The 27,780-nt window shown below is 48.3% G+C and overlaps 1 protein-coding gene and 1 long non-coding RNA gene across 2 annotated transcripts in view; one reads left to right on the forward strand and one right to left on the reverse strand.

Annotated features, from left to right (window-relative positions):
* The first annotated feature begins 3,098 nt into the window (after window positions 1–3,098).
* Window positions 3,099–25,893, forward strand: LOC140604539 (cell adhesion molecule CEACAM21-like). The gene is made up of 9 exons (XM_072775767.1): window positions 3,099–3,267; window positions 4,070–4,429; window positions 7,371–7,646; window positions 18,581–18,856; window positions 23,106–23,226; window positions 24,407–24,459; window positions 24,786–24,817; window positions 25,246–25,287; window positions 25,554–25,893. Exons 1-9 carry the CDS (start codon window positions 3,204–3,206, stop codon window positions 25,617–25,619), a joined length of 1,290 nt encoding a protein of 429 aa, XP_072631868.1. The 5' UTR covers window positions 3,099–3,203; the 3' UTR covers window positions 25,620–25,893.
* Window positions 16,165–27,780, reverse strand: part of LOC140604638 (uncharacterized) — a 43,944-nt gene continuing 32,328 nt past the window's right edge. The window contains exon 2 of the long non-coding RNA XR_012007457.1: window positions 16,165–16,612. This is a non-coding gene — a long non-coding RNA (uncharacterized lncRNA). The remainder of the gene's footprint in view (window positions 16,613–27,780) is intronic.

The raw sequence follows: 27,780 nt of genomic DNA on the forward strand, positions 1-27,780 counted from the left end.
CCCGATGCGGGACTCGATCCCGGGCCTCCAGGATCATGCCCTGGGCCCAAGGCAGGCACCAAACCACCGAGCCGCCCAGGCTGCCCTGGGTGAATTTTTTTAAACCACACCAAGTAAAGAACTTACTCAGGAGCCAAATCGTATTATATAATTCTATTTTTTTAATTAAAAATTGAAACAAATGTATAACAACAATAAAATGTAAGGTTCATGTGAACATGGGTAAGGAGGGTTAAGAGGGACTAAAGGAAGAGAATACAGAGGACATGAGGAGATTTTTGAGTGGAAGGGACATATTCACTACTTTCACGTAGGAATGATGTCTGTGGTGCACGCACATGGGAAAACGTAATAAACTGTGTACTTTACATAGGTTGAGTATAACCTATTTCTTTACTGGGAGAGAGAGCGGGAGCAAGAGGGAGGGGTAAAAGAGGAGGTAGAATCCTAACTGAGCAGGGAGTCCCACGTGGCGCTCCATCCAGAACCAGGAGATCATCACCTCAGCCAAAGGCAGACTTGAACTCCCAGGCATCCCTGGTGAGTTTCCTATATGTCCACTATATCTCAATAACGTTGTTAAAATTACAAATACATATATGAAATATTACTTAAAGTACAAATTTCTAAAAATAGCCAACTGCAGGGCAGGACTGTCTTCCCTCCTTCCCTCCTTGTCCAGCAGAAGGCGGCAGAGCCGCTCTGTTGCCAACAGCCTTGCTCAGGGCCCCACAGCCCAGCAGGCCCTGACCCACCTCAGTCTCACACACGCACAGTCCTCCTGACTCCCAGGCTCCTCATCCTGAGGGCCCCTGGTCTGTGGAGACCCCTGCTGTGTCTCCCTGAAGATTTCTCAGCAGCCCATGGAGGCCTGGGGAACCAGGGGACATTTCCTTGCAGGTGGGACAGGAGAACCCAAGATCCGCCTTTGTTTCCAAGGAGCTGAGGGTCTCCTCCCCTTTCCAGAGGCAGCCCTGGGATCCCTCAGCTGAGTCTGGGTGGAGCAGCTCCAGCTCCTGGTTCCTGTGGGGACACCTAGAGCAGAGAAGACAGGGACACAGATGACTTGAAGGCAGTGCCCCCACCCCTGGGCTGTGATGAGGAGAGAGGGCGTTGTGGTGTCCAGACCCCCATTGTGTATTTCTTCCAAAGTCTGAAAAGTCCATACAGGATCATGCCTTGAAATCTGGAGGACAGAGAGCTCCACTGAAGGAACACATCCCTGGGTGGATAATCCTCCTGACACAGGCTCAGGAATCTTCTGGACAGTGCCTGTCCTCTCCCAGGATCACCCTGCCCTGGGATGGACTCAGGCAGTCTAGGACCCACAGGGACCAGGCCCGGGGCTGACCAGCCCTCACCTCTGCCCAGGGCTCAGGGCCACCCACATCCTTTGGAGCCCGGTGCATCCCGGGTGCAGCCCCCGGCAGTGCCTCCAGGAGGAGACAGGGGGACATCCAGGCAACACCCAGGAAAAGAAACCCCTAAGCTGGCTTTGGCTAAAGACTTGGAGCAGGAGCCTGATTTCAATCCTTTCTGCAACAGACCCTCTGGTCCTTCCCACGTGCCTGTTGTGTCCTGACAAATACTTTGGAGTATCCCGATCCATCAGGGGTCCCTGTACAGCCCCCACTTTACTCCATCAGTCAGGGGGAGCTGGTGTGACCACAGGAGTGTTCCCCAGGCAGAGGACACAGGCTGCCGGCACACTCAGGAGCACATGAACAGTCTCTGGGCCACAGTCCAGCCAACTGACTCTGAGAGGGAGGGGCTCCTCAAATCCTTTGCTGTGGACCAGAGAACCTCAAGCCACCTAATCTGCCACCACCATCTTCTCTTCCCTGGACACGAGGGAAACCCCCTTCCTATCTCGTGACTGAAATGAGACACCTGGTCCTGAGGCTCTGTCCCTGGAAGCATATGCCAGGCAGGTGAAACCCAGGGATGGACACTGGATCCTCACCAGTCATCACCCAGCCTGCCCCTTCAGACTCTGAGAGGGAGGGTCTCCTCAAATCCTTCCTTGAGGACCAGGAAGCCCCAGTCACCGACCTCCCACCACTGCTTCTCTTCCCAGGACATCCAGAAACCCCCTTGACACCTGGCAATTGAGCTCCTGAAATGCCTGGTCTAGGGTCTTCTGTACCTGGAAGCAGAGGCCAGGCTGCTGACACCCAGGGCTGGACACTATCCCTCACCAGTCATCATCACCCTGCCTGCCCCTGTCTCACCCCCAGAGTCCTCTCTGTGACCTTGCTGCCAGGAGGAAATCCATCCTCCCCAGAGCAGGTGAGATCACTGGGGAGACCCTGCCCAGCTGGGCTTCTCTGTTACCAAGGGAAACGATCCCCTGGACCTGGGGACCCTGGGCTGTGTGTGTGGTGCCCACAGACTCAAGGCCAGGACACAGCACAGGCCACTGAGGGAAGGGACAAGGGTCACCCTCTCAGGGAGCCGCGTCCCCCTCAGCCCGGCTCTTCAAAGCCTGCGCCCCGGGCCAGGAGGATCCGCGTCCCCTGGGAGCTGGTTGGATGCAGGCTCCGGGGTCCACACCACACCTGCCGAGTCAGATCTGCTTTTCCGCAGGATCTGCGGACCCTCCCTCCGTGGGCGCAGAGCAGAGGCGGCCCCGGCGCCACGTCCCGGGGTCTCAGCCTGGCTGCGCATCTGCTAAAGCAGCCTGTCCAGGGGTCACCTGGGCCTCCGCAGTCTTGATGACGTTCCCCAGGTGATCCCCAGGCCCGGTGGGGGTGACGTCCCGGGACAGGCTCTGGAGGCGGCCGCGGGCTCCCGCTCTGCAGGGGGAAGCCCCAGGGCCAGGAGGGAGGGCTGTGGGGGCGCGGACCCTGCACCTCGCCCCCAGCTGCGGGGCGCGCCCCGGACCCGACGCCCCGGGCTCGTGCTCGGGCCAAGCAGGCCGTGTGCGCGCGCTCGCGTCTGCCGGGAAATCCCCGCTGAAGACCCGAGGCCTCAGCAGCTGCGGGGACCCCCACGGGGACAGAGGAAGGGAACCCCGGGACCTGCCGTCGGGGAGGGGGGGGCCGGCGAGCCCCCGCCCGGCCCGCGTGACCCGGCCCCGCCCCCAGAGGCGGCCCCGCGCGGAGGGGGAAGGACGCGGCGCTGTGGGGCGGACCGCGGGGCCCGAGCGTCTGCGCGGCGGCAGCTGCTCTCACCCCGGCCGGACGGAGCGGGCAGCGGGCACCATGGAGCCCCCCTCGGCCTCTCCCCGAGCAGGGCGCGGCCCCTGGCGGGAGCTCCTGCTGGCCGGTGAGGGGGCCGATCCCCTGGGAGGGGCGGGAGGACGGGGGAGCGGCGGCCTGGGGCCTGGGGGGGCGGACGGGGCTCCGCGGGGGACGGGGCGGCGGGCGGGGCGGGGGAGCCGGCTCAGCGACGGGGCGGCCTCGGGATCTGCAAGTGGGGAGTGAGGGGCTGGGTCCCAAGGGCCTCCTCACCGGGGACTCAGTTTTGCAACCAGACGGGAACCACACCCAGGGACCCTAAACCCTGGCCTTGCCACCACCCTGGGGTCCTGACCGATAAGCGCCAGACTCGGAGGGCCCTGGGGACGCTCAGCCCTGGTATTTGCAGCCGGGCCACCCCGGGGGACAGCACAGAGCAGACCAGTCCCTGCTCCCTGAGCTCACTTCTCTGGGAGGAAGACAGACCCGCAGAGACATCTAGAAAGTCATGTCAGGTAAGGACAAGCCCCCTGAAGGGAACAGAGCAGGGAAAGGTCAGGACATGAAGACAGAAGGTCGTCAAGGAGGTGGTCAGGACAGGCTTCTCCCAAGAACCCCTGAGTGTGAGCAGGTATCTGAGGGCAGTCCGAGCCACAGACATCTGAGGGAGAGCATTCAAAACAGAGGAAATTACCTTCAGAGGCCAGGAATTAGCATAATCATTCCACTGACTTTGACCAGCAGGAGACATAAACAGTCACCCAGGTATGTGTGCATGTTTACACACCCACACCAAGAAGCTGGGGGATTAGAATCTGCTCCATGTCCAGGGCCCCAGCTCTCTATCCCAAAACACAGGTCCAAACACTGATCCGTCTCTTTCCTCCTAGTCTCACTCTTAGCCTTCTGGAACCCGCCCACCACTGCCCAAGTCACTGTGGAGTCCGTGCCTCCCAATGCTGCTGAAGGGAAGGACGCTCTTCTGCGGGTCCTCAATCTGCCTGGGGATACAGCAAGCCTTACCTGGTTCAAAGGGGAAACTGTATTGCCGACCCATAAAATTCTATTATATGTAATAGACACCAAAATCACTAACCCGGGGCCTGCATACAGCGGCAGAGAGACAATATACCCCAACGGATCCCTGCTGTTCCAGAACATAACCCTGAACGACACTGGATCCTACATCCTACAAATCATAAACCAAAAATTTGAAACTGCACTAATACGGGGACAGCTCCAAGTATTCCGTGAGTAATTCCTCTCTCACCTCTGGTGTCGGCTGGGGGGAATTCTACTTCACACACACAGGATTCACAGGCCTGCACTGGGCCTCCATCCCTCTCTGCTTTATGTCCCTGTAGTGGTTCAAGCATTTACTGCAGGACACACAGAGGAGACACATTTCCAAAGATCAGAATTCACTTCCAGGATTCCAGCAGACATTCCCTGGAAAGAGAACAAGCCTGACAGGTGTAACTCAGCAAAGGGAGACAGATTCAGTCCAGCCCCTGGAGCTCCTCCCTGTCTGTGATCATGACTCTGAGAAAGACCCTGCAGGGCCCAGTTAGCGCCAGGCATGATGGGTCCCCTGGGATCCTCACATAGAAGCTCAGGCCAGAAAGCCGCTCCCTAGAGTTTGTTTCATGGCTTCTGACTCCTGTGACCAAGCTAGGGGAGTCTGTGCTAGGTTTGGGTTTTGACTTCCTGGCAGGGCTGACTGGGAGCAATGATCTCCTGGTGCCTGAGTCCTGAGGTTCCTGAGCGGGTCACCCACTAGGGCTCAGAATCTGGGGAGGGGCAGAGCCTGGTCCCTCACCTGAGAGATGGGGTGGAGAGCAGATATAGGCAAGGTTCCTGAGACAGTGGTGAACACCCTGGAGGACAGGAGACCCCAGAGGAAGGTCAGCACCCCCAGGAAGGAAGAGGAGAGAAGATGTTCCTGGCAGTAACTCCTGCACTTGGGATCTGGCCCAGGGAACTGTCTCTGACAGAGGCAAATAACAGGTGTTTATTGGGCAGCTCCTCTATAGCCAGCCTTAGGTCAGGTAATTGTGAAAGATTTAGGTTAATTACAGAGAACACACGAAATCGAAAGCCATTTACTTAATTTTGATTTGGGGAAAACTGAGGCAAAGAGTGTTGGAGACGTTGGATCAGAGTCACACAGACCAGAGCAGCAGGCAGATCACAATCCCACAGGGTCTGTCTGCAGCCACGGCCCCATCTCCTCCTCTTCCACCCAGGGGGCCTTATTAGGCATCTTGGACCCTGAGACCAGCTGGTGGATCAGACCTTTCTTCTTAGGGATCCACAGCTCAAGGCAGGTTTTCTGGTCTGGGAAGGGAGAGCAAATGGAGAATTCATGGTTTTACTCAAGAACTAAATTACCTTCATCAACGATCAGAGTCAGTGCGGGGAATGCCCAGGCCTCCCCTCAGTGGCCGATCCACAGCTCCTGCACTGGACCTGGACTCACTGTTTCCCGATGTGTTGGTGTGATCCCACGGGCGTGTAAGGGAAAGGACTCCGCCCTCTCCTCCTGACCATGTACCCTGAACCCGCACAGGGCCCAACATCTCAATTGCTCTTTCATGAAGGAGGAAAGGAATGAATGAATGATTCCCAATCTCTTCAGATCTGGACCCTGGATGCAGAGTCCTAGGAGGTCCTGGCCACACCTGTTCCCTGTCCATCCAGGGACTGAGAGCCATGTTCTGTCCCTTTGACCACCAGCCCCTCAGGCCACTCCCAGAGAAGAGTCTCCTGATGCCTGTGGTGTTGCTACACCATGGGAGGATTTGCAGGGCTGCCCTGGCCCCTGCCCCTGGGTCAGCTGTTGGCTCTCCTGCCTGGAGTCTTTGAAGTCACTTGTAACCCCCCCTGCTCACAGCCTGGGACATTTCTGGCTCCCTGCTCCTTCCCTGTTCTTCCTCTTCCTCCTCCTCCTTTCAGCTGGGACTAGTCATGCTCTGCACAGGTCCCTCTACCCTTCAGCCTTCTCTGGATTCTTCCGGTAACCTGAGTGGCCAGGCCCACCTTCCCAGGCTATTGCCTGGAGGACACAGAATTCAGAGCAGAGCCTCTTCCAGTCACCACCTGCTCTGAAAACATTTTATTTATTTACTTATTTGTTTATTTATTTGTTTGTTTATTTATTTATTTATTTATTTATTTATTTATTTATTTATTTATTTATTTTTTAGGGGGAGAGAGAGAGAGAGAGAGAGAGAACATGAGCAGGGAGCTTAATGCAGGACTCCATCTCAGGACCCTGGGACCATGACCTGAGTCAAAGGCAGACACTTAACCACTAAATAACCTGGATGCCCCCCCCCTTTAGTCACCCCTGTCTGTAATCTGGCCAAACTGTGTCTCCAGTTGTACCAGAGCCTCCATGCAGTGAGGCCACAGGGAAATGGGAAAGAGAGAGCCCTGACGCAGCCCCTCTACTGTGTCCTGACTCTGCAGTCTCCCAGTTCTCTCACACTGTATGATCCCAGCACATTTGATCCCCCACTGAGAGAACACTGCATAATGGTGCCCAACTGCAATATAGGTAGATGCCCCCATGACGTCCCTTCATGGCACAGAAGGAGCAGTGCCAAAGTACATATTTATGCCCACAGCTAAGAGTACCAGCCTTCTGTGAAAACTGTGACCACTACTCTAAAGAGGTTCTCCCTGTAATAGTCAATCCACAGGCAGAAAGTAAAAGTCTTATTCAGACTGAGAAACCCTTTATATTGGAGCTTCTCCAAACCTAAGCTCAGAAAGACTGGCTGGGCTGTTCTCATTTTCTAATTAATTGTTTCACAAAAGAGAAATAAATGCCTTCCCTTTCTATGTAAAGCTACCATACTAGAGAGAGGGCCTGATCTTTTCAGAAAGCTCAGGAAATGTTCCCAAGAAGCCAGTGGCTATAAAATTCCCCCTGATGTTGAGGATGCTGCACATGGAGATTTAGAAGGTTCCTGGTGCTGATGATACAGAGATATCCAGGAAGAGCAGACACGTGACAGAGGACCAGTGTTAGAGGGACAGCCCTGTCCTGACAGACTGCCACCTGAACACAGACACTCAACCTTGTGCAGGAGGCAGGGCCATCCTCAGGGGCACCTTGACAGAGCTCCCTGGGTCCCTGGGCCCCAGGCCCACTCTCATGCTGTCACCTCCTCTGTTTCTCCACAGAGCCAGTGTCCCAACCCCTTCTCACTGCCAGCAACACCACAGTCACAGAAGATGACTCTGTGCTCCTGACCTGCTCCTCAAGTAACACCGGGATCTCTATCCAGTGGCTCTTCAATGGCCAGATTCTAATGCTCACGGATAGGAAGAAGCTGTCCCAGGACAACAGCACCCTCACCATAGACCCTGTCAGGAAGGAGGATGCCGGGAAATACGAGTGTGAGGTCTCCAATCCGGTCAGTTTCCGCAAAAGTGACCCTGTCAGGCTGGATGTGGAAGGTAAATGACACCTTGTCCTGTGTTACATCTCCCTGGGAAGATAACTCTACCAGTGATGTGCAAATGATAGAAGGCTCAGAGGGCAGGAGAGCAGAATAGAACCAGAGACCATTTCAGTAAACAAAATGGGAGTGTGGTGAAGACCTGAGTCTCTGAATCATATACACTTAGTTTCTGATCCTAGGTCTGGCTTTTACTGTGTGACCTTACAAAAGATTCCTTTCGTCCTCAACTACCATTTTTTGTGTGGTAAAATATACATAAGTTTTATCATTTTAACCATTTTAGGTATACAGTTCTGTAGTATATTTGTATTTTTGTGCAACCATCACCACCATCCATTAAACACTCCTGCCCCTAAACCCAGTAACCACCACCCTGCCCGCTGTCTTTTATGACTGTGATTATTCTAAGTACCTTGAATAAGTGGAACCATAAGAATATTTGTTTTGTGTGTGTCGGTGCCTGGATTTCTTCACTTAGCATAAGGTCTTCAGGGTTCATCCATGGTGTGGTGCCCATCAGAATTCTGTTCCATTTTAAGACTGAATAATATTCCCTCATGTATGTGTATCACACTTTGTGTATCATTTGTCTGTTTATGAACTTTTGGGTTTTTTCTACCATTAGGCTCTTGTGAATAATGCTGCTAGAAACATGGGTGTACAAATATCTATTGAAACCCCTGCTTTCAGTACTTTAGAGCAGACTCAGAAGTGGAGATGCTGAATCAAATGATAATTCTTTGTTCATTTTTTGATGAACTGCTAAACCATTTCCACATTGATTGCACCGTTTTACATTCCGAACAGGAGAGGCAGGGAACTTCCAGCTCCACATCCTCACCAACACTTGTTTTCTGTTTTGAATTTTTTATTTTAATAATAGTCATGCTAATGGACACGAGTTGATATCTTATGAAGGTTTTTATCTTCATTTCCCTGATGATGAATGACGTAGAGCATCTTTTCATGTGGCTCTTGGCTATCTGGATGTCTTTTTTGGAGATGTGTCTGTTCAAGTCCTCTGCCTATTTCTGATTAGATTTTTTGTTGTTGAGATGTAGTTCTCTATTATGGATACTAAACCCCTGTGGGATATATGAATTGAAATATTTCATTCCACTCTGTGGGTTGTCTTTTTTTGTTGTTGATAGTGTCCTTTGATGTACAAAAGTTTTTAATTTAAATTGAAACCCAATTTATCTTTTGTTACCTGTGCTTTTACTTTCATATCCACGAAAATATTGCCAAATTCAAAGTCATGAAGCTTCGCACTGTATTTTTTCTAAGAGTTTGTATTATTCTAACTCTTACATGTAAGTCTGTGATCTACTTTTAGTTAATTTTTTGTCTTTGGTGTTAAGTAAGGGTTCAGTTCCTTTGCATGCACATATTGATTTCCCAACACCCATTTGCTGGAAAGACTGACTTTTCCCCAATGTGAATGGTCTTGGCACCCCTGTCATAAATGGTTTGACCGTGTATGTAAGGGTTATTTCTGGAATCTCTATGATATTCGTCTATTTGTTTGTCTTCATGCGAGTACTACACTGTTTTGGTTACTGTAGCTTAGCGGTAAGTTTTGAAATCAGGAAAGATGAGTCCTTCACCTTTGTTCTTTCTTAAGATTGTTTTGGATATTTTGAGGTCCCTTGAAATTCCATATGAATTTTAGGATAGATTACTCTATTTCTGAAAAAAAAAAAAGAGTCTTGGGTTTTGATCAAGATTGTATTGAATCTGCAGATCACTTTGTGTAGTACAGTCATCCTTACAATATTAAGTATTCCAGCCCATGAACATGGAATGTCTTTCCATTTATTTAGGTCTTTAAATTCTTTCAGCAATGCTTTGTAGTTTTCAGTGTGTAAGTCTTTCACCTCCTTGGTTAAATTAGTTGCTAAGTATTTTATTCTTCTTGATGCTGTGGTAAATAGAATTTTCGTAATTTACTCCTCAGACTATTCATTGTTAGTGTGTAGAAATACAACTGATTTTTGCATATCAATTTCATATCTTACAACTTTGCTGCATTTATTAGTTAAGACATATTTTATGTGGACCCTTTAGTGTTTCCTGTGTGTGAGTTCATGTCATTTGTGAACAAAGATCATTTTCTTCTCTCTAATTTTTTTTTCTTCTCTCTAATTTTGATGTCTTTCATTTCTTTTACTTGCCCCTCCACCTCTCACATAAGCTGAGACCAAGCTGAACCAGTCCCCGCATCCCCTCTCATCCACCTTAATTCACACATAATTCAAATGTTCACCTCTGGTTTTCACTCAGCCTCAGCCTGCACACAGCTCCTTCTATTAAAGGTCTTTCCTGGGGATATCTGGGTAGCTCAGCGGTTTAGCACCTGCCTTCGGCCCAGGGCGAAATTCTGGAGTCCCGGGATCAAGTCCCACATCAGTTTCCCTGCATGGGGCTTGCTTCTCCCTCTGCCTGTATCTCTGCCTCTCTCTCTCTCTCTCTCTCTCTGTCTCTCTGTCTCTCTCTGGGTCTCTCATGAATAAATAAATAAAATCTTAAAAAATAAAAATAAAAAAGAAAGGTCTTTCCTGTTACGTGGCTGCTGCAACGAGAATCATGAGAGTCACTACTGAATCTTGGTCCCACCTGCCCCATGTGGAATCTGTCACCAGAGACTCTGCGTGTCTCCCACCTGCCCCAACATCTTTCATATTTCTCCAAAACTTTCTCTTTTTTTTCTCCAAAACTTTCTTCATCACTAAGATCACAGTCCAAATCGCCGTTTTCTATGTGGACCTGGTTGGGTCTAATTGGTCTTTTATGGGTTCAGTTCCTACTGTTGCTGTAACAAAGTAGCACCACCTTAGGGGCTTAAAGCAACACAGTTGCTGAATCCTAGAGTTTGGTAGATCAGAAGCCTGACACATACATATCCATAAGTATCCCCCAAGATAAGTTCCCTCCTACAGGCTGGCCAATTTACAACCTTAATTCCCTGTTGCCATATACAGTCACATATTCACAGTCTCTGGAGAGCAGGGTATGAAATCTCTGGGGTCACTCTTTGCCTGCTGCCCTCAGGTTCCACTGTCTTCACTCTCGGGGCCTTTTCCATCCAGCAAGAGGAGTGATATCACTAGAATATCATCATGTAAAATAGATCATGTCACTTTTGGAATACAAATCAATCCATCAACAAATACACAATCTCATAAGAGTCTTCTGATGGCACATCGAATAAGAAACAGTACCCCTCCTGTGGCACCCAAACCCCTGCATGATGGGTCCCCAGACTTCAGGTGCCTTGGCTGCTCAGGTTTGAGGACAGGTGGATGTGAGTACGGAAGGTGGGTCTCCAGGTTTTTTCATTCTTTGGAGTATATCCCATTTATTTTTCTTGTGTGGTGAGGTCATGAAGACTGCAATCTCAGGATCATTGTCTCCCTGAAAACTGCCATTGTCATTTTGAATGATGCCTTTTCCTCCTACACCTTTACCCTCCATGGTGTCTCTTGAGCCAGGGCCCTTCCTCTGGGACTTCAGATTCATCACCTGCTTTCTTTGTTTTTAATAATAAATTTATTTTTTATTGGTGCGCAATTTGCCAACATACAGAATAACACCCAGTGCTCATCCCGTCAAGTGCCCCCCTCAGTGCCCATCACCCATTCACCCCCACCCCCTGCCCTCCTCCCCTTCCACCACCCCTAGTTCGTTTCCCAGAGTTAGGAGTCTTCATGTTCTGTCTCCCTTTCTGATATTTCCTACCCATTTCTTCTCCCTTCCCTTCTATTCCCTTTCACTATTATTTATATTCCCCAAATGAATGAGACCATATAATGTTTGTCTTTCTCCGATTGACTTATTTCACTCAGCATAATACCCTCCAGTTCCATCCACGTTGAAGCAAATGATGGGTATTTGTCGTTTCCAACGGCTGAGTAATATTCCATTGTATACATAAACCACATCTTCTTTATCCATTCATCTTTCGATGGACACCGAGGCTCCTTCCACAGTTTGGTTATTGTGGACATTGCCACTAGAAACATCAGGGTGCAGGTGTCCCGGTGTTTCATTGCATCTGCATCTTTGGGGTAAGTCCCCAACAGTGCAATTGCTGGTCGTAGGGCAGGTCTATTTTTAACTCTTTGAGGAACCTCCACACAGTTTTCCAGAGTGGCTGCACCAGTTCCCATTCCCACCAACAGTGCAAGAGGGTTCCCTTTTCTCCACATCCTCTCCAACATTTGTGGTTTCCTGCCTTGTTAATTTCCCCCATTCTCACTGGTGTGAGGTGGTATCTCATTGTGGTTTTGATTTGTATTTCCCTGATGGCAAGTGGTGCAGAGCATTTTCTCATGTCCGTGTTGGCCATGTCTATGTCTTCCTCTGCATCACGTGCTTTCATCCCTGTGCACATGTATTTGGGAGGGCAGCCCCTGCAAGGAAGGTGTCTCAGGCTACCAGTAGCTGGGGATGCCGGGGCTTCGTACACCCAAGCTGCACACACTCCTAGACAAAGGGAAGCTCCACTCAACAAGTCCAGCATGGCTACTGTTGCCCAGGACTGCATGAGGGTCATGACTGTGGGAAGAAATACTGTCTTTATGTGAACCCCAAGGGTACTCTGGAGTCCAGAATGAGTGCTGGCTCCAAAGCACCATCTGGATCAGCCATCTATCATGGTTGATATTCCAAGAAGCAATTCTCTGGTACCTTTCCAGGACTCTGAGCCTCTACCCACTCTGAGAGGTTCCCTTGATGCCTGTCCTGGTGCCTGAGAGTGGGAGAAATGTCACCTTTGCACATGTGCTCTCCTTGTCCCAACCGTCTGTTAATGCCATGAGTGACTCTCCTCCTCTCTCCTCTGCAATGCCAACTAGACGCTATACCTCTAGGCACTAATCCATTTAACATCAGAAAAGGCAAAGGTTTTCTTAAACATAAAGGAGCTTCAAAGACCACACAGAACACCAGACTCAGAAACTTCCCAACCTGCTCATCTAAGGTGTCTCCCTCCCTATCATCCCCTGTCCTCATTCTTTTTTTTCTTTAATTTGTATCTGTATTCTATTTTATTTTTTATTTAAAAAGGTATTTTAAATCGGCTCTATGCAAGCATAACATCCAACACGGGGCTTGAATAGACAAGCCTGAGATCAAGACCTAATCTGAGATCAAGACTTGGATGCTTCAACAACTGAGCTATCCAGGAACCTCAATTTTTATTTTTTTTAAAGTAAACTCTATGTGGAGTCTGAGCCCACCATCCTGAGACAAGAGTTTCATGCTCTAGGTATTGAGCTACCCGGGCGCTCCCTTTTCTTCTTTTACTTTCTTCATTTCCTTTTTTCTTTTTCATTCTTTTTTTCATGTCACATCTTAGACTTTTGGCTGTTTTGAATCCTTGATCTGCCCCCTCAAACACAGTTGCCTCCTAACTTATCTTTCCATCCCTGCCCAATCCTTTCTCTCCCACCTTGGCACCTCAAGTCCTGATAATCCCTGGAGCTTCAAGGCTCTTCTCCATTAGGGTCTCCTTAGGAACTCAGGGACCTCATGACCTGCCACAGGAGGGTGAAACAGGCTGTTTGGGAACGAAATGAACCTCACCCACCAACATTACTTTGTATTGGTCACAGCCAGAGCTTCCTCTTGGAAGGGATGAAGGTTTCAAGGACCCCAGAGTCCTCCGCCCAAATTTCTCCCTTAAGGAAATCTGTGATTTGCTTTCTGTAATGATTTGTGCTGTTGAGCATTTCCTCAGAAGCTTATGGGCCACTGTACATTTTTGGAGAAATATCTTTTCAAGATTTTTTCCTGTTGTTTATTTTATTGATTGTTTTTTAGGATTTTATTTCTTTAGGGATGCCTGGGTGGCTTAGTGATTGAGCATCTGCTTTGGCTCAGCTCAAAATCCTGGGTTCCTGGGATCGAGTCCCATATTGGGCTCCCCACATGGAGCCTGCTTCTCTCTCTGCCTATGTCTTTCCCTGTGTGTGTCTCTCACAAATAAATAAAATCTTCAAAAAAAAAAAAAAAAGATCCCAGGACCCCAGGATCAGGACCTGAGACAAAGGCAGACACTCAACCATTGAGCCACCTAGGTGCCTCACATGTATCCTTATTGTCATATGTGAGTCTCCTTTATATTGTCTGCTGGCTAGCATCCCACTGTAAGAATAAACTTGTTGCCCTCCTCAAAGGCATCAGGTTGAAACCCTTGTTTTGCTATCATAGCAAGATTTCTGTACACTGGAATATGTCAATATCCATGGATATCCAGTGGTCCCAACACCATTTGTTGAATACAGTTTTTTCTCCATTGAATGGTCATGATATCCTTATTGAAAATCATTGGGCCACAAGTGTCCAGGTTTCTATCTGGGGGGCCAATTCTGTTCCTTTGGTCTCTATGTCTGTCTTCATACCACATCCCCATTATATTGGTTACTGTAACTTTGCAGCCAGGAAGTAGGAGTCCTCTAACTTCATTCTTTTTCAAAATAATTTTTGGTGTTAGAGGTCCCTGAGATTCCATGTGAAATTTTGGATATTCCTATTTCTGTAAAATATTTCCTTAAGAATTTGATAGGGATGCTTCTGGCTGGCTCAGTTGGTGGAGTATGGGACTCTTGATCTAGGGGGGGATCTCAAACCTAGGGGTTGTAGGTTTGAGCTCCCTGTTGGGTGGAGAGATTACTGAAAAATAAATATAAAATATACAGGGATCCTGGGTGGCAGAGTCAGCTAAGCATCTGTATTTAACTCAGGTCATAATACATTGGTCCTGTCTTTGAGCCCCAAGTTGGGCTCCCTACTAAGTGGCGAGTTTGCTTGTACATCTCCCTTTGCCCCTCTTCCTTCTCTTGTTTTCTCTCTCTCAAATAAATAAAATCTTTTAAAAAATAAAATCTTTAAAAATTTTGATAGGGATTACATTGAATCTATAGATCTTCTTTGGTAGCATTGTCGTCTTAACAATATTAAGTTTCATCATCCATGAACATGGGATTCCATTCCATTGATTTGTGTGCTTTGTAATTTTTGTCAGCAATGTTTTATAGATTTCCACATATAGTCTATTGACTCATTAACTCAATTGCTTTTTAAGAAAGATATTTATTTATTCATGAGACACACACACAGAGAGAGAGAGAGAGAGAGAGAGAGAGAGAGAGTGAGAGAGAGGAGCAGAGACACAGGCAGAGGGAGATGCAGGCTCCCACAAGGAGCCCAACATGGGACTCCATCCCTAGATCCCTAGATCATGCCCTGAGCTGAAGGGAGATGCTCAACAGCTGAGCCATCCAGGCGTCTCAACTTAATTCCTAAGTATTTTATCTTTTTTGACGTTATTGTAAATGGAATTGTTTTTCTTAATTTGCTTTTTAAACTTATTTAAATTTAATTAATTACTGTATAATGTGCCATTAGTTTCAGATGTAGAGTTCAGTAATCTGTCAGTTGAATATAATACCCAGTGTTTTACATTACGTGCCCTCCTTAATACCTATCACCCTGCTACCCTATCCCCCACCTATTTCCCCTACAACCCTGTTTGTTTCCTATAGTGCAGTCTCTTATGGTTTGTCTCTGTCTCATTTCATCTTATTTTATTTTTCCCTCCCTTCCTCTATGATCCTCTGTCTTGTTTGTCATGTTCCACATATAAGTAAAACCATATGATAATTGTCTGTCTTTGATTGATTCATTTTGCTCAGCATAATACTCTCCAGTTCCATCTCCATTGATATAAATGTTAAAATTTCATCCCTTTCATGGCTAGGTAATATTTCATCGTGCATATATACATATATATAAATATATATATATACACACACACTATTTGCCAATACCTTCTTTATGCATTCATCTGCCAATGGACATCTGGTCTCTTTCCACAGTTGGGCTACTCTGTATATTGATGCTATAAACATTGGAATGCAGGTGACCCTTCAGATCACAGCATTAGTGTCCTTCAGGGAAATACCTAGTAGTGCATTGGTGAATCATCAGGTAGTTCTATCCTTAATTTCTTTAGCAATCTCCATACTATTTTCCAGAGTGGCTGTAGCAGCCTGCATCCCCACAAAAGAGTCTTCCCCTTTCTCTGCACCCTCACCAACATTTGCTGTTTCCTGACTTGTTCATTTAACCATTCTGACTGCCATGAGGTGATATGTCATTGTGGTTTTATTTGTATTTCCATGAGGCCAAGTGATGTGTAACATTTTTTTTTTCATGTCTCTGTTGGCTATTTGTATGGCTTCTTTGGAGAAGAGATAGGCAAGGTCTCTGAGACACGGTCTGAACACCCTGGAGGACAGGAGACCCCAGAGGAAGGACAGCACCCTCAGGGAGGAAGAGGAGAGAAGATGATTCTGGCAGTAACTGCTGCACTTGGGATCAGGCCCAGGGAACCGTCACTCACAGAGGCAAATAACAGATGTTTATTTGGGCAGCTCCTCTATAGCCAGCCTTAGGTCATGTAATTGTGAAAGATTTCAGGTTAATTACAGAGAACACAGCTAATCGAAGGCCATTTACTTTTTTTTATTGGAGTTCAATTTGCTGACATATAGCATAACACCCTCCGCTCATCCCATCAAGTGCCCCCCTCAATGCCTGTCACCCAGTCACCCCCACCCCCTGCCCACCTCCCTTTCCACCACCACTGGTTCGTTTCCCAGAGTTAGAAGTCTCTCATGTTCTGTCTCCCTCTCTGATATTTCCCACACATTTTTTCTCCTTTACTTGATTTTGATTGAGGGGAAATGGAGGCAGAGGGCGATGCAGACATTGAATCAGAGTCACACACACCAGAGCAGCAGGCAGATCACAATCCCACAGGGTCTGTCCGCAGCTGCGGCCCCATCTCCTCCTCCTCCACCAAGGGACCTTATTAGGCATCTAGGGACCCTGAGACCAGCTGGTGTATCAGATCTTTCTTCTTAGGGATCCACAGCTCAAGGCAGGTTTTCTGGTCTGGGAAGGGAGAGCAAATGGAGAATTCATGGTTTTACTCAAGAACTAAATTACCTTCATCAACGATCAGAGTCAGTGCGGGGAATGCCCAAGCCTCCCCTCAGTGGCCGATCCACAGCTCCTGCACTGGACCAGGACTCACTGTTTCCCGATGTGTTGGTGTGATCCCACGGGCGTGTAAGGGAAAGGACTCCGCCCTCTCCTGACCATGTACCCTGAGCTCGCACAGGGCCCAACATCTCAATTGCTCTTTCATGAAGGAGAAAAGGAATGAATGAATGATTCCCAATCTCTTCAAATCTGGACCCTGGGTGCAGAGTCATAGGAGGTCCTGGCCATACCTGTTCCCTGTCCATTCAGGGGCTGAGAGCCATGTTCTGTCCCTCTGACCAGCAGCCCCTCAGGCCACTCCCAGAGAAGAGTCTCCTGATGCCTGTGTTGTTGCTCCACCATGGGAGGCTTTGCAGGGCTGCCTTGGCCCTGCCCCGGGTCAGTTGTGGTCTCTTTCTGCCTGGAGGCTTTGAAGTCACTTGTCACCTGCCCTGCTCACAGCCTGGGACATTTCTGGCTCCCTGCTCCTTCCATGTCCTTCATCTTCCTCCTCCTCCTCCTCCTCCTCCTCTTCAGCTGGGACTAGTCCTGCTCTGTGCAACTCCCTCAACCCTTAAGCCTTCCCTGGATTCTTCTGCTAAGCCCTGTGACCAGGCCCACCCTCCCAGGCTATTGCCTGGAGGACACAGAAATCAGAGCAGCAGTGTCTGCTAGGTTCCGTGAGGAGCCAGCTTGCCCAGGTCACCAGGAGAATGAGCTTTCACTGTGCCCTCATCCAGGGCTCTTTCCCTCCATGACACTAACAAGTGGAACACACATGACAGGGTCATGTGGTCCCTTGATCTACTCTCGACGTGACTCATCCAGGGAGTCAAAGGCAGTAGGGGCAGGTTTGCAGTCCCCAAAGGATGATGGGCTCATTTCGTGTCTTTTACTCCTGACTCATATCCTCCTCCTGGTGAAACTCTTTCTTCCCAGTGGTTCCCCAGACTTCCTCAGACCCTGAGATCATGACCTGAGTCAAAGGCAGACACTTAACCACTAAACAACCTGGATGCCACCCTCCCATTCACCCCTGTCTGTAATCTGGCCAAACTGTGTCTCCAGTTGTACCAGAGCCTCCATCCAGTGAGGCCACTGGGAAACGGGAAAGAGAGAGCCCTGACGCAGCCCCTCTACTGTGTCCTGACTCTGCAGTCTCCCAGTTCTCTAACACTGTATGATCCCAGCACATTTGATCCCCCACTGAGAGAACACTGCATAATGGTGCCCAACTGCAATATAGGTAGATGCCCCCATGACGTCCCTTCATGGCACAGAAGGAGCAGTGCCAAAGTACATATTTATGCCCACAGCTAAGAGTACCAGCCTTCTGTGAAAACTGTGACCACTACTCTAAAGAGGTTCTCCCTGTAATAGTCAATCCACAGGCAGAAAGTAAAAGTCTTATTCAGATTGGGAATCCCTTTAGATTGGAGCTTCTCGAAACCTAGGCTCAGAAAGACTGGCTGGGCTGTTCTCATTTTCTAATTAATTATTTCACGAAAGAGAAATAAATGCCTTCCCTTTCTATGTAAAGCTACCATACTAGAGAGAGGGCCTGATCTTTTCAGAAAGCTCAGAAAATATTCCCAGGAAGCCAGTGGCTATAAAATTCCCCCTGATGTTGAGGATGCTGCACATGGAGATTTAGAAGGTTCCTGGTGCTGATGATACAGAGATATCCAGGCAGAGCAGACACGTGACAGAGGGCCAGTGTTAGAGGGACAGCCCTGTCCTGACAGACTGCCACCTGAACACAGACACTCAACCTTGTGCAGGAGGCAGGGCCATCCTCAGGGGCACCTTGACAGAGCTCCCTGGGTCACCAGACCCCAGGCCCACTCTCATGCTGTCACCTCCTCTGTTTCTCCACAGAGTCAATGTCCCAACCCCTTCTCACTGCCAGCAACACCACAGTCACAGAAGATGACTCTGTGGTCCTGACCTGCTCCTCAAGTAACACTGGGGTCTCTATCCAGTGGCTCTTCAATGGCCAGATTCTAATGCTCACGGATAGGAAGAAGCTGTCCCAGGACAACAGCACCCTCACCATAGACCCTGTCAGGAAGGAGGATGCTGGGAAATACGAGTGTGAGGTCTTCAATCCGGTCAGGTTTCGCAAAAGTGACCCTGTCAGGCTGGATGTGGAAGGTAAATGACACCTTGTCCTGTGTTATAGTAATACTACTGAACTGTATACCTAAAATGGTTAAAAGGATAAACCTTACGTATATTTTACCACACAAAAAAAATGGTTATCGAGGAAGAAAGGAATCTTGTGTAAGGTCACACAGTAAAAGCCAGACCTAGGATTAGAAACTAAGTGTATTTGATTCAGAGACTTAGGTCTTCACCACACTCCCATTCTGTTTACTGAAATGGTCTCTGATTCTATTCTGCTCTCCTGCCCTCTGAGCCTTCTATCATTTGCTCATCATTGGTAGAGTTATCTTCCCAGGGAGATGTATTTGTATTTTTGTGCAACCATCACCACCATCCATTAAACACTCCTGCCCCTAAGCGTAGTAACCACCACCCTGCCTGCTCTCGCTTATGACTGTGATTATTCTAAGTACCTTGTATAAGTGGAACCATAACAATATTTGTTTTGTGTGTGTGTGTGTGTGTGTATGTGTGTGTGTGTGTGTGTCTGGATTTCTTCATAAGTAAAACTATATGATAATTGTCTGTATTTGATTGATTCATTTTGCTCAGTATAATACTCCCCAGTTCCATCTCCATTGATATAAATGTTAAAATTTCATCCCTCTGATGGCTCGGTAATATTTCATCCTGCATATATACATATATATAACTTTTTATTCATATATATGAATATATATATATATGTATGCTATTTTCCTTTTTTTTTTTTTTAATTTATTTATGATAGGCACACAGTGAGAGAGAGAGAGGCAGAGACACAGGCAGAGGGAGAAGCAGGCTCCATGCACCGGGAGCCCGATGTGGGATTCGATCCCGGGTCTCCAGGATCGCGCCCTGGGTCAAAGGCAGGCGCCAAACCGCTGCGCCACCCAGGGATCCCTGTATGCTATTTTCCAATACCTTCTTTATGCATTCATCTACCAATGGATATCTGGGCTCTTTCCACAGTTGGGCTACTCTGTATATTATTGCTGTAAACATTGGAGTGCAGGTCCCTTCAGATCACAACATTAGTGTCCTTCGGGGAAATAACTAGTAGTGCATTGGTGGGTCATGAGGTATCTCTATATTTAACTTCTTGAGGAATCTCCATGCTACTTTCCAGAGTGGCTGTACCAGCCTGCATCCCCACAAACAGTGTTTGAGTCTTCCCCTTTCTCTGCACCCTCACCAACATTTGCTGTTTCCTGACTTGTTAATGTGACCATTCTGATGGCCGTGAGGTGATATCTCATTGTGGTTTTACTTGTATTTCCATGATTCCAAGTGATGTGGAGCATTTTTTTTCATGTCTCTGTTGGCTATTTGTATGGATTCTTTGGAGAAATGTCTGTTTGTGAATATCCAATGGAAAAAAGACAGTCTCCTCAAGGAATGGTGTTTGGAAAATTTGAAAGTCATATATAGAAAAATTGAAACTGGACCATTATCTTATACCATATACCAAGATAAACTTAAAATGGATCAAAGACCTAATCATGAGACAGGAATCCATCAAATTCCTAGAGGAGAACACAGGCAGCAACCTCTTTGACCTTGGCCACAGAACTTTCTGCTAGACGCATCTCTAGAGGTAATGGAAACAAAAACAAAAAGGAACTATTGGGACTTCATTGAGATACAAAGCTTTGCACAGCAAACAGTTGACAAAACCCAACAAAGTCCCTACAGAATGGGAGAAGGTATTGGCAAATAGCACTTCAGATAAAGGGCTAATATCCAAGATATATAAAGAACTTTTCAAACTCAACAACCAAAAACCAAAGAATCCAGTTAAGAAATGTAAAGAACACATGAACAGACATTTCTTTTAATTTCTTTTGGGGGTAGTTTGTTGTTAATGCTAACAACAGAGAGATTTTGTATGTTGATTTTGTATCTTGCAAATTTATTGAAATTATTTATGAGTTTGACAGTTTTCAGGGGGATCTTTATGTCTTTGGACATATAATCTCATATCATCTGCAAACAGACATAATTGTACTTATTTCTTTCCAATTGGTTGCATTCTGTTTTTTCCTTCTAATTATTTTGACTTGGATTTCTGAACTCTGTTGATTACACCTTGTTTAAATGGTATATGTATCTTCTATGTAATCTAGAAGAAACATTTTCAGTGTTTCATCATAGAGTATGATGCTAGCTACGGGCATTTCATATATATATTTTTTAATTTATTTTATTTTATTTTATTTATTCATGATAGGTACACAGTGAGAGAGAGAGAGAGAGGCAGAGACCCAGGCAGAGGGAGAAGCAGGCTCCATGCACCGGGAGCTCGACGTGGGACTCGATCCCGGGTCTCCAGGATCGGGCCCTGGGCAAAAGGCAGGCGCTAAACCACTGCGCCACCCAGGGATCCCTACATATATATCTTTATTATGATGTGGTAGTTTCTTGTATTCCTAATGGTGCTAGTATTCTGTATACAGTAAACCACTTCTCTACAGGAGGTTTTCGCCATGAGAGTCAATCCACAGATCTGGAAGTGAAAAGCTTCAGAGTGAGAAATCCTGTAGATTGAAAACGTTTTGAATCCTAGGCTATGAAGCCTGTCTCATTCCTTAGTAAATTGCCTTCCCTATTTTCCATAAAGCTGCCTTGGACACAGAGAGGGAAGGGTTATGAGTCTTCCTCCCCCATGAAAGGTATGTAAGGAAAGAGGCTTGACTTTTAAAGTCACAAAAATTGAAGAAACGAATCCATGGGGGGGAAAATGCCACCCGATTATGAGGATTATGGACACATGGATATAGGAGATGTTCCTGCTGCTGATACTACAGAGCTGTCCAGTCGGAGCAGACACGTGAATGAGGCAATGTGAGGGCCAGAGGGGGAGGCATAGCCCTCTCCTTACATTCAACACTTGAACAAAGACACTCATCCTTCTGCAGATAGCAGAGCCATTCCCCGAGTCACTATTACATAGCTCACTGTGGCCTTAGGTTGGCCAAGATCTCAGAGGAAAGAGCATAGGCCTAAGCTCCAGGCTCATGCTCCTTCCATTACCTCTGTTTCTCCACAGATCCAGTGAACCAGCCCTCTCTCTAGGCCAGAAATGCCATAGACATAGAACATAATGCCAATGCCATAGAACAGAAAGACTCTGTGGTCCTGATCTGGTCCACAAATAACACTGGGGTTCCATCCAGTGGTTCTTCAGTGGGCAGAATCTAAAGCTCATAGAGTGGATAGAGCTGTCTCGGGTCAACAGTACCCTGCCCATAAGGCCTGTCAGGAGGGAGGCTGCTGGGAATTACCAGTGTGAGGTCTCCAACCTGGTTAGTTCCAGCTAAAGTGATCCCCTCAGAGTGACTGTGAGCTATGAGTGACCTTCAACTCCTCCACTTTCCTTCCTGTATATTTTCCTGGCATGGGATGGATAAAGACCTGCAGGAAGTGTAGGCCTGTAGGACTTTGTGGATAAGATAACCAGACTAAGAATAATCTTGTAGCCTTTTGGTTCTGATATGTACCAGCTGTTGGACCTTGGGAAAGACACTCAAGCTCCTGAGCCTGAGTGTTCTCATCTATAAAAGTGGAAACAACAGCTGGATCTTAAGGCTGTTGTGAGGGTTGTTAATATGAGCTCATGAGATGAAATCCTGAGACAGCTTCATACACAAATTTGGACTCAATCAAATTTAGCAGCTATTATGTTTTTTGTCATTAACCTTTTTGTTACTAGCTGTAATATCACGTGGAATTGGGATTCACTGTTGTCTTCTCACATTACAGGTCTGTGACCTTCACTGATTTAGTTAAGCCCTTTCACACTTAGACGCTCATTTTGCACAGTGGGGATTACACCCTCAAGAGCAGAGAAGAAGATGAGATTAAATATAAAGTATATCCAAAGTGCTTTACACAGAACTGCCCTCAGAAGTCATCAGCTAATGTTATTCCCTTTAATCAGTGTTGAGTGGACAGATAAGGGTCTCCCTGTAGGAGCATCAATGAGAATGAAAGGGAAGACACAGGGGAGAAGCATTTTGTGATAGGAAGATGAACAGAATGGTGGTACTGGTGGGGGACAACATGAGAATTAGAGAAATTTCATGGTTTCATCTGAAAAGAGATATGATGCAGCAGTCTGGGAGTGAGGACTCTGGTGACAACCACCCAGACCTCAGTGGCCTTGACTTCCTCCATAAGCAGGCCCTTCCTTCTTGGCCCCTCGTGGTATCCCCAGATTTTACTCATACACCTTCCCTTCCCTTTTTACATATTTCAGACAAAAGAAACAGCACAGGCCTCCGTTTGGGGTCCATCATTGGCATTGCACTCGGGGTTCTGCTCGGACTAGCACTCGTGGCTGCCCTGGGGTGTCTCCTGCTCCACACAAGGAGTGGAAGGTATGATGGCATTTCTCACAGCTGATCCTGTCCCACAGCTGACTTCCAGGCAGGAGGGAGAGCCAGTCCTGACCTAGGATTCCGGTGGCTCCTCCAGGGCTCCCAACTGCCCCCTGGATTGTCCCTCTCATTCCATCTGGCTCCTTCCTCGCCAGCTGCAGTCCTGGATGCTTCCTTCACAGCCTAGTTGGTTGTAAATTTTTTTTTAAATATTTATTTATTTATTTATTTATGATAGTCACAGAGAGAGAGAGAGAGGCAGAGACACAGGCAGAGGGAGAAGCAGGCTCCATGCACCGGGAGCCCGATGTGGGATTTGATCCCGGGTCTCCAGGATCGCGCCCCGGGCCAAAGGCAGGCGCCAAACCGCTGTGCCACCCAGGGATCCCCTAGTTGGTTGTAAATTAGACACAATTGGGGAACAGCTCCTCATGGTGGTCCTGGTTCACTTGGCAAATCTACAGCAGTGCTGACAGGAGTAAGGGCTCAATAAAGGGCATTTCTCATGGTTTATTTAAGTCCACGAGTCCTGTGGGGGGGATTTGCAGCCTCAGGATGTAAGGGAGGTCCTGGGGAAGCTCACACAGCAGAGTGGAAGAACCTGACAGGGCACGTGGGATGGTCACCCCAAATTGCAGATGCAGGAACCATGACAACATCACGCTCACTTGTGTGAGACCAGAGAACCTGGGATCACCTAGGGAAGGTCCTGGGATGTACTTTATGCCTCTTCCAGGAAGATGGAGATAGAGGATGGGTCATTGTCACATACAGCATCTCCTGGCCTTAGGGGGCAAGGGAATTACACAGCAGGGGCCCCACATTCAGGGATCCAGCATCCCCAGGGTTCCCAACATGTCCTGAACATGATGCTGCAGCCTTGCCCCTTCTACAAATTCAAATTCTCATGTTTTATATCTTTCCTGGGTGGTCCATCACTTTTCAGAACACGTTCTCCTAGATACCATCAACCTCTAAGGCTTCGTATCTGGGCCAGGACAGACTTGCTCCAATGCCTTTCCTTATCCCCTCTCCTGGGCCCTTGCCCTGCTAAACAACAGTGGTGGAGAGAGGGTTTCTGTAACTCATGCCTGATTGACTCTCCTCCTTATCCCCAACTATAACAACAAAACTGTGACCTCGCCCTGCAACCCTCACACTTAAGCCTGATCTTTCTTAGGGTCAGTGCCTGTCGTGATCTCAAAGAACTCCGGAGCCCAGCATCCACCCCCGGTGAGTATCTCTTCAGCCCAGGCATGTCTAGGAGCTCTATAGTCCCGCCCCACAGTGTCCACTCCTGGAGTCACCCCATGGGGTTTCTGACCCTTTCTCTGGGGCTTCAGCACAGGCGAACTCCACTGTCCATATTCCCTGACTTCTGGAGTTTGGATCATGGGTCATAACCTGGCATTCACTGTGCTCTAAATGGCCCATGGGTCTCTCCCTGGGAGGTGCTTCTTCTTCCCTGGACCCTGAGAGCTCAGGACCTGTCCCTGCCTGGGATGGTAGGCCCAAGCTTCTTTACAACTCTGGGTGCTGACCTCTATCTCTGCCCCCAGGCCATGGTGCAGCCAGCAGGTGCACATACCCGGTAAGTTCACTCCTTCTCCTACTCTTTTCACTGGGATCCAGGTTGTCTCAGCTTAAGGTAGGACCAGCAAACAATTTAGCTTCATTTGCATACACTGCCTCCCCTAGACTAGCCCGGACAAGGCAAGTCCCATTCTGGCCAGGAATGTACCTCTTCTGAGGCAGGATCCAGCACCCCTCCGCCCCCGGCCTGAGATTTCTTATTCCCCTGAGATAGCCAAAGTTGAACCCTGGATTCCAGCCATGGGCTGGGTGGGCCCCAGGGGTCCTGGGCTAACAGGAATGGTGCAGGGAGTACAGTGGGGAGTGGTCTGGGAGAGGGTTATGGGTCAAAAGATTTGTAGAATGCTGTTCAAGAGGCAGAACTGGTCACTCCTGTAGAGAAATGACCCTTCCTCTCTGCTACCAACACCCATTCTCTCCTGTTAGGACTCCCTGCCCAGCTCCACAGCAGCAGTTCCTATGTACCAGGTGAGTGTGGGCAATTGAATGTTCTGGTCCCTGAAGCCCAAAGGGGCCGTGGGTTTGCCCAAGCCTGCCCTAGGCTGTGCTCTCAGTTTCAGAAAATAGAAGAGCAAGGGGAACAGGGGGTAGTAGGGGGAAGAAGGGGCCTGAGGCAGAAACATGCCTCATGGCCAAGGTCCCAGAGAGCGGCCAGGTGGGACTAGAACCTGAAAGTCACACAGATAAGTTCACAGAAGGTTACAGGAGCTCAGAGGCCTCTTCTTGTTTTACAGGAATTACAACACCCTGAGAAAAACATTTACTGCCAGATCAACCACAAAGCAGAAGTGGCTTCCTAATTACCTCATGGCACTTCTCCTTCCTATCACCCAGACCCTAGGTGGGGTCAGAAGCTGCAGCCTGTGCCAGAGAACCAGTTCTAAGCCTTGAGGACAATCAGGGACATGGACCCAGGGTTGGATACCACATGTTCTCTGGAGATCCACAGGCTTGCCTGAAACAAAGACCTGCATCTCCCAGGAAGTATATGTTCCCAGGGAAAGTTTCCTTACCCCTGACTCACCAGAGACATGTGAAGAAGATCTGAATAAAGAGAAATCTTCCCTTCTTTTACCCTTTGTGTGTGTGTGTGTGTGTGTGTGTGTGTGAATGGCAATTAGCAGAAATTTACCCAGGGACACCTGGCTGGGTCAGTGTCCTAGGGATCCCATAGGAATTTACTTTAAAAAAGAATAGAGAGGAGGGGCAAGATGGCAGAAGAGTAGGGTCCCCAAATCACCTGTCCCCACCAAATTACCTAGAAAACCTTCAAATTATCCTGAAAATCTATGAATTCGGCCTGAGAATTAAAGAGAGAACGCCTGGAATGCTACAGTGAGAAGAGTTCGCGCTTCTATCAAGGTAGGAAGACGGGAAAAGAGAAAGAAACAAAACGCCTCCAAGGAGGCGGGGCCCCGCGAGGAGCCGGGCTGAGGCCGGGGCGAGTGTCCCCAGGACAGGAGAGCCCCGTCAGGGAGAAGCAAGAGCTGCACCAATCTTGCGGACGAAAAGGGGCTCCCAGGGAGTTGGAGCAGGACCCCAGGAGGGCGGGGATGCCCTCGGGCTCCCTGGGACAGTAACAGACACCTGCACGCCCAGGAGAGTGCGCCGAGCTCCCTAAGGGCTGCAGCGCTCACGCAGGACCCGGAGCAGCTCAGAGGGGCTCGGGCAGAGGAGGAGGCTCCGTGTGGAGGGGGGTGCGCGGCTCCGGGAGCAGCTCGGAGGGGCTCGGCGGCGGCTCCGCAGAGAGGGCTGCGGGGCTGGAGCGCGAATCCAACAGCGCAGACCGGGAGCACAGGGCGCCGGGACACAGCCCAGGATCCGGCCTCCCCCCGGGACAGGCAGAGGCCGGGAGGGCCCAGGACAGCAAGGACGCTCCTGCCCCGAGCTGAGCAGATCAGCGGCCCCGCCCCGGAGCCTCCAGGCCCTGCAGACGGAGAAGACAGCTCCGTAGTTACCGCGGGAGCTGAAGCCAGGTTTCCAGAGCTGGCCCCGCCACTGCGGTTGTTCCTCCTAGGGCCTCACGGGGTAAACAACCCCCACTGAGCCCTGCACCATGCAGGGGGCAGAGCAGCTCCCCCAAGTGCTAACACCTGAAAATCAGCACAATAGGCCCCTCCCCCAGAAGACCAGCTAGACGGACAAGTTCCAGGGGAAGTCAAGGGACTTAAAGTATACAGAAGCAGAAGATACTCCCCCGTGGTTCTTTTTGTTTGTTTGTTTGTTTGTTTGTTGTTGCTTTGTTTTGTTTTGTTTTGCTTTTTGATTTGTTTCCTTCCCCCACCCTTTTTTTCCCTTTCTTTCTTTTTCTTTCTCTTTTTCTTCTTTTTTTCTCTTTTTTCCTTCCTTTTTTTTTTCTTTTTCTCTTTTCTTTCCTTCTTTCTCTCCTCTCTTTTTCTCCTTTTCCCAATACAACTTGCTTTTGGCCACTCTGCACTGAGCAAAATGACTACAAGGAAAACCTCACCTCAAAAGAAAGAATCAGAAACAGTCCTCTCTCCCACAGAATTACAAAATCTGGATTACAATTCAGTGTCAGAAAGCCAATTCAGAAGCACTATTATACAGCTACTGGTGGCTCTAGAAAAAAGCATAAAGGACTCAAGAGACTTCGTGACTGCAGAATTTAGAGCTAATCAGGCAGAAATTAAAAATCATTTGAATGAGATGCAATCCAAACTAGAAGTCCTAACGACGAGGGTTAATGAGGTGGAAGAACGAGTGAGTGACATAGAAGACAAGTTGATGGCAAAGAGGGAAACTGAGGAAAAAAGAGACAAACAATTAAAAGACCATGAAGATAGATTAAGGGAAATAAACGACAGCCTGAGGAAGAAAAACCTACGTTTAATTGGTGTTCCCGAGGTCGCCAAAAGGGACAGAGGGCCAGAATATGAACATTTTTTAAAATTTATTTATGATAGTCACACAGAGAGAGAGAGAGAGAGGCAGAGACATAGG

This window comes from Canis lupus, chromosome 1 (assembly GCF_048164855.1).
Source record: "Canis lupus baileyi chromosome 1, mCanLup2.hap1, whole genome shotgun sequence".
Classification (NCBI taxonomy): domain Eukaryota; kingdom Metazoa; phylum Chordata; class Mammalia; order Carnivora; family Canidae; genus Canis; species Canis lupus.

Coding starts and splice junctions, on each gene's coding strand:
- LOC140604539 (XM_072775767.1), top strand. CDS start 3,204: ATGGAGCCCCCCTCGGCCTCTCCCCGAGCAGGGCGCGGCCCCTGGCGG. Junction 23,227..24,406: donor CTCCACACAAGGAGTGGAAG/GTATGATGGCAT, acceptor GATCTTTCTTAG/GGTCAGTGCCTGTCGTGATC. Junction 24,818..25,245: donor CCAGCAGGTGCACATACCCG/GTAAGTTCACTC, acceptor CTCTCCTGTTAG/GACTCCCTGCCCAGCTCCAC.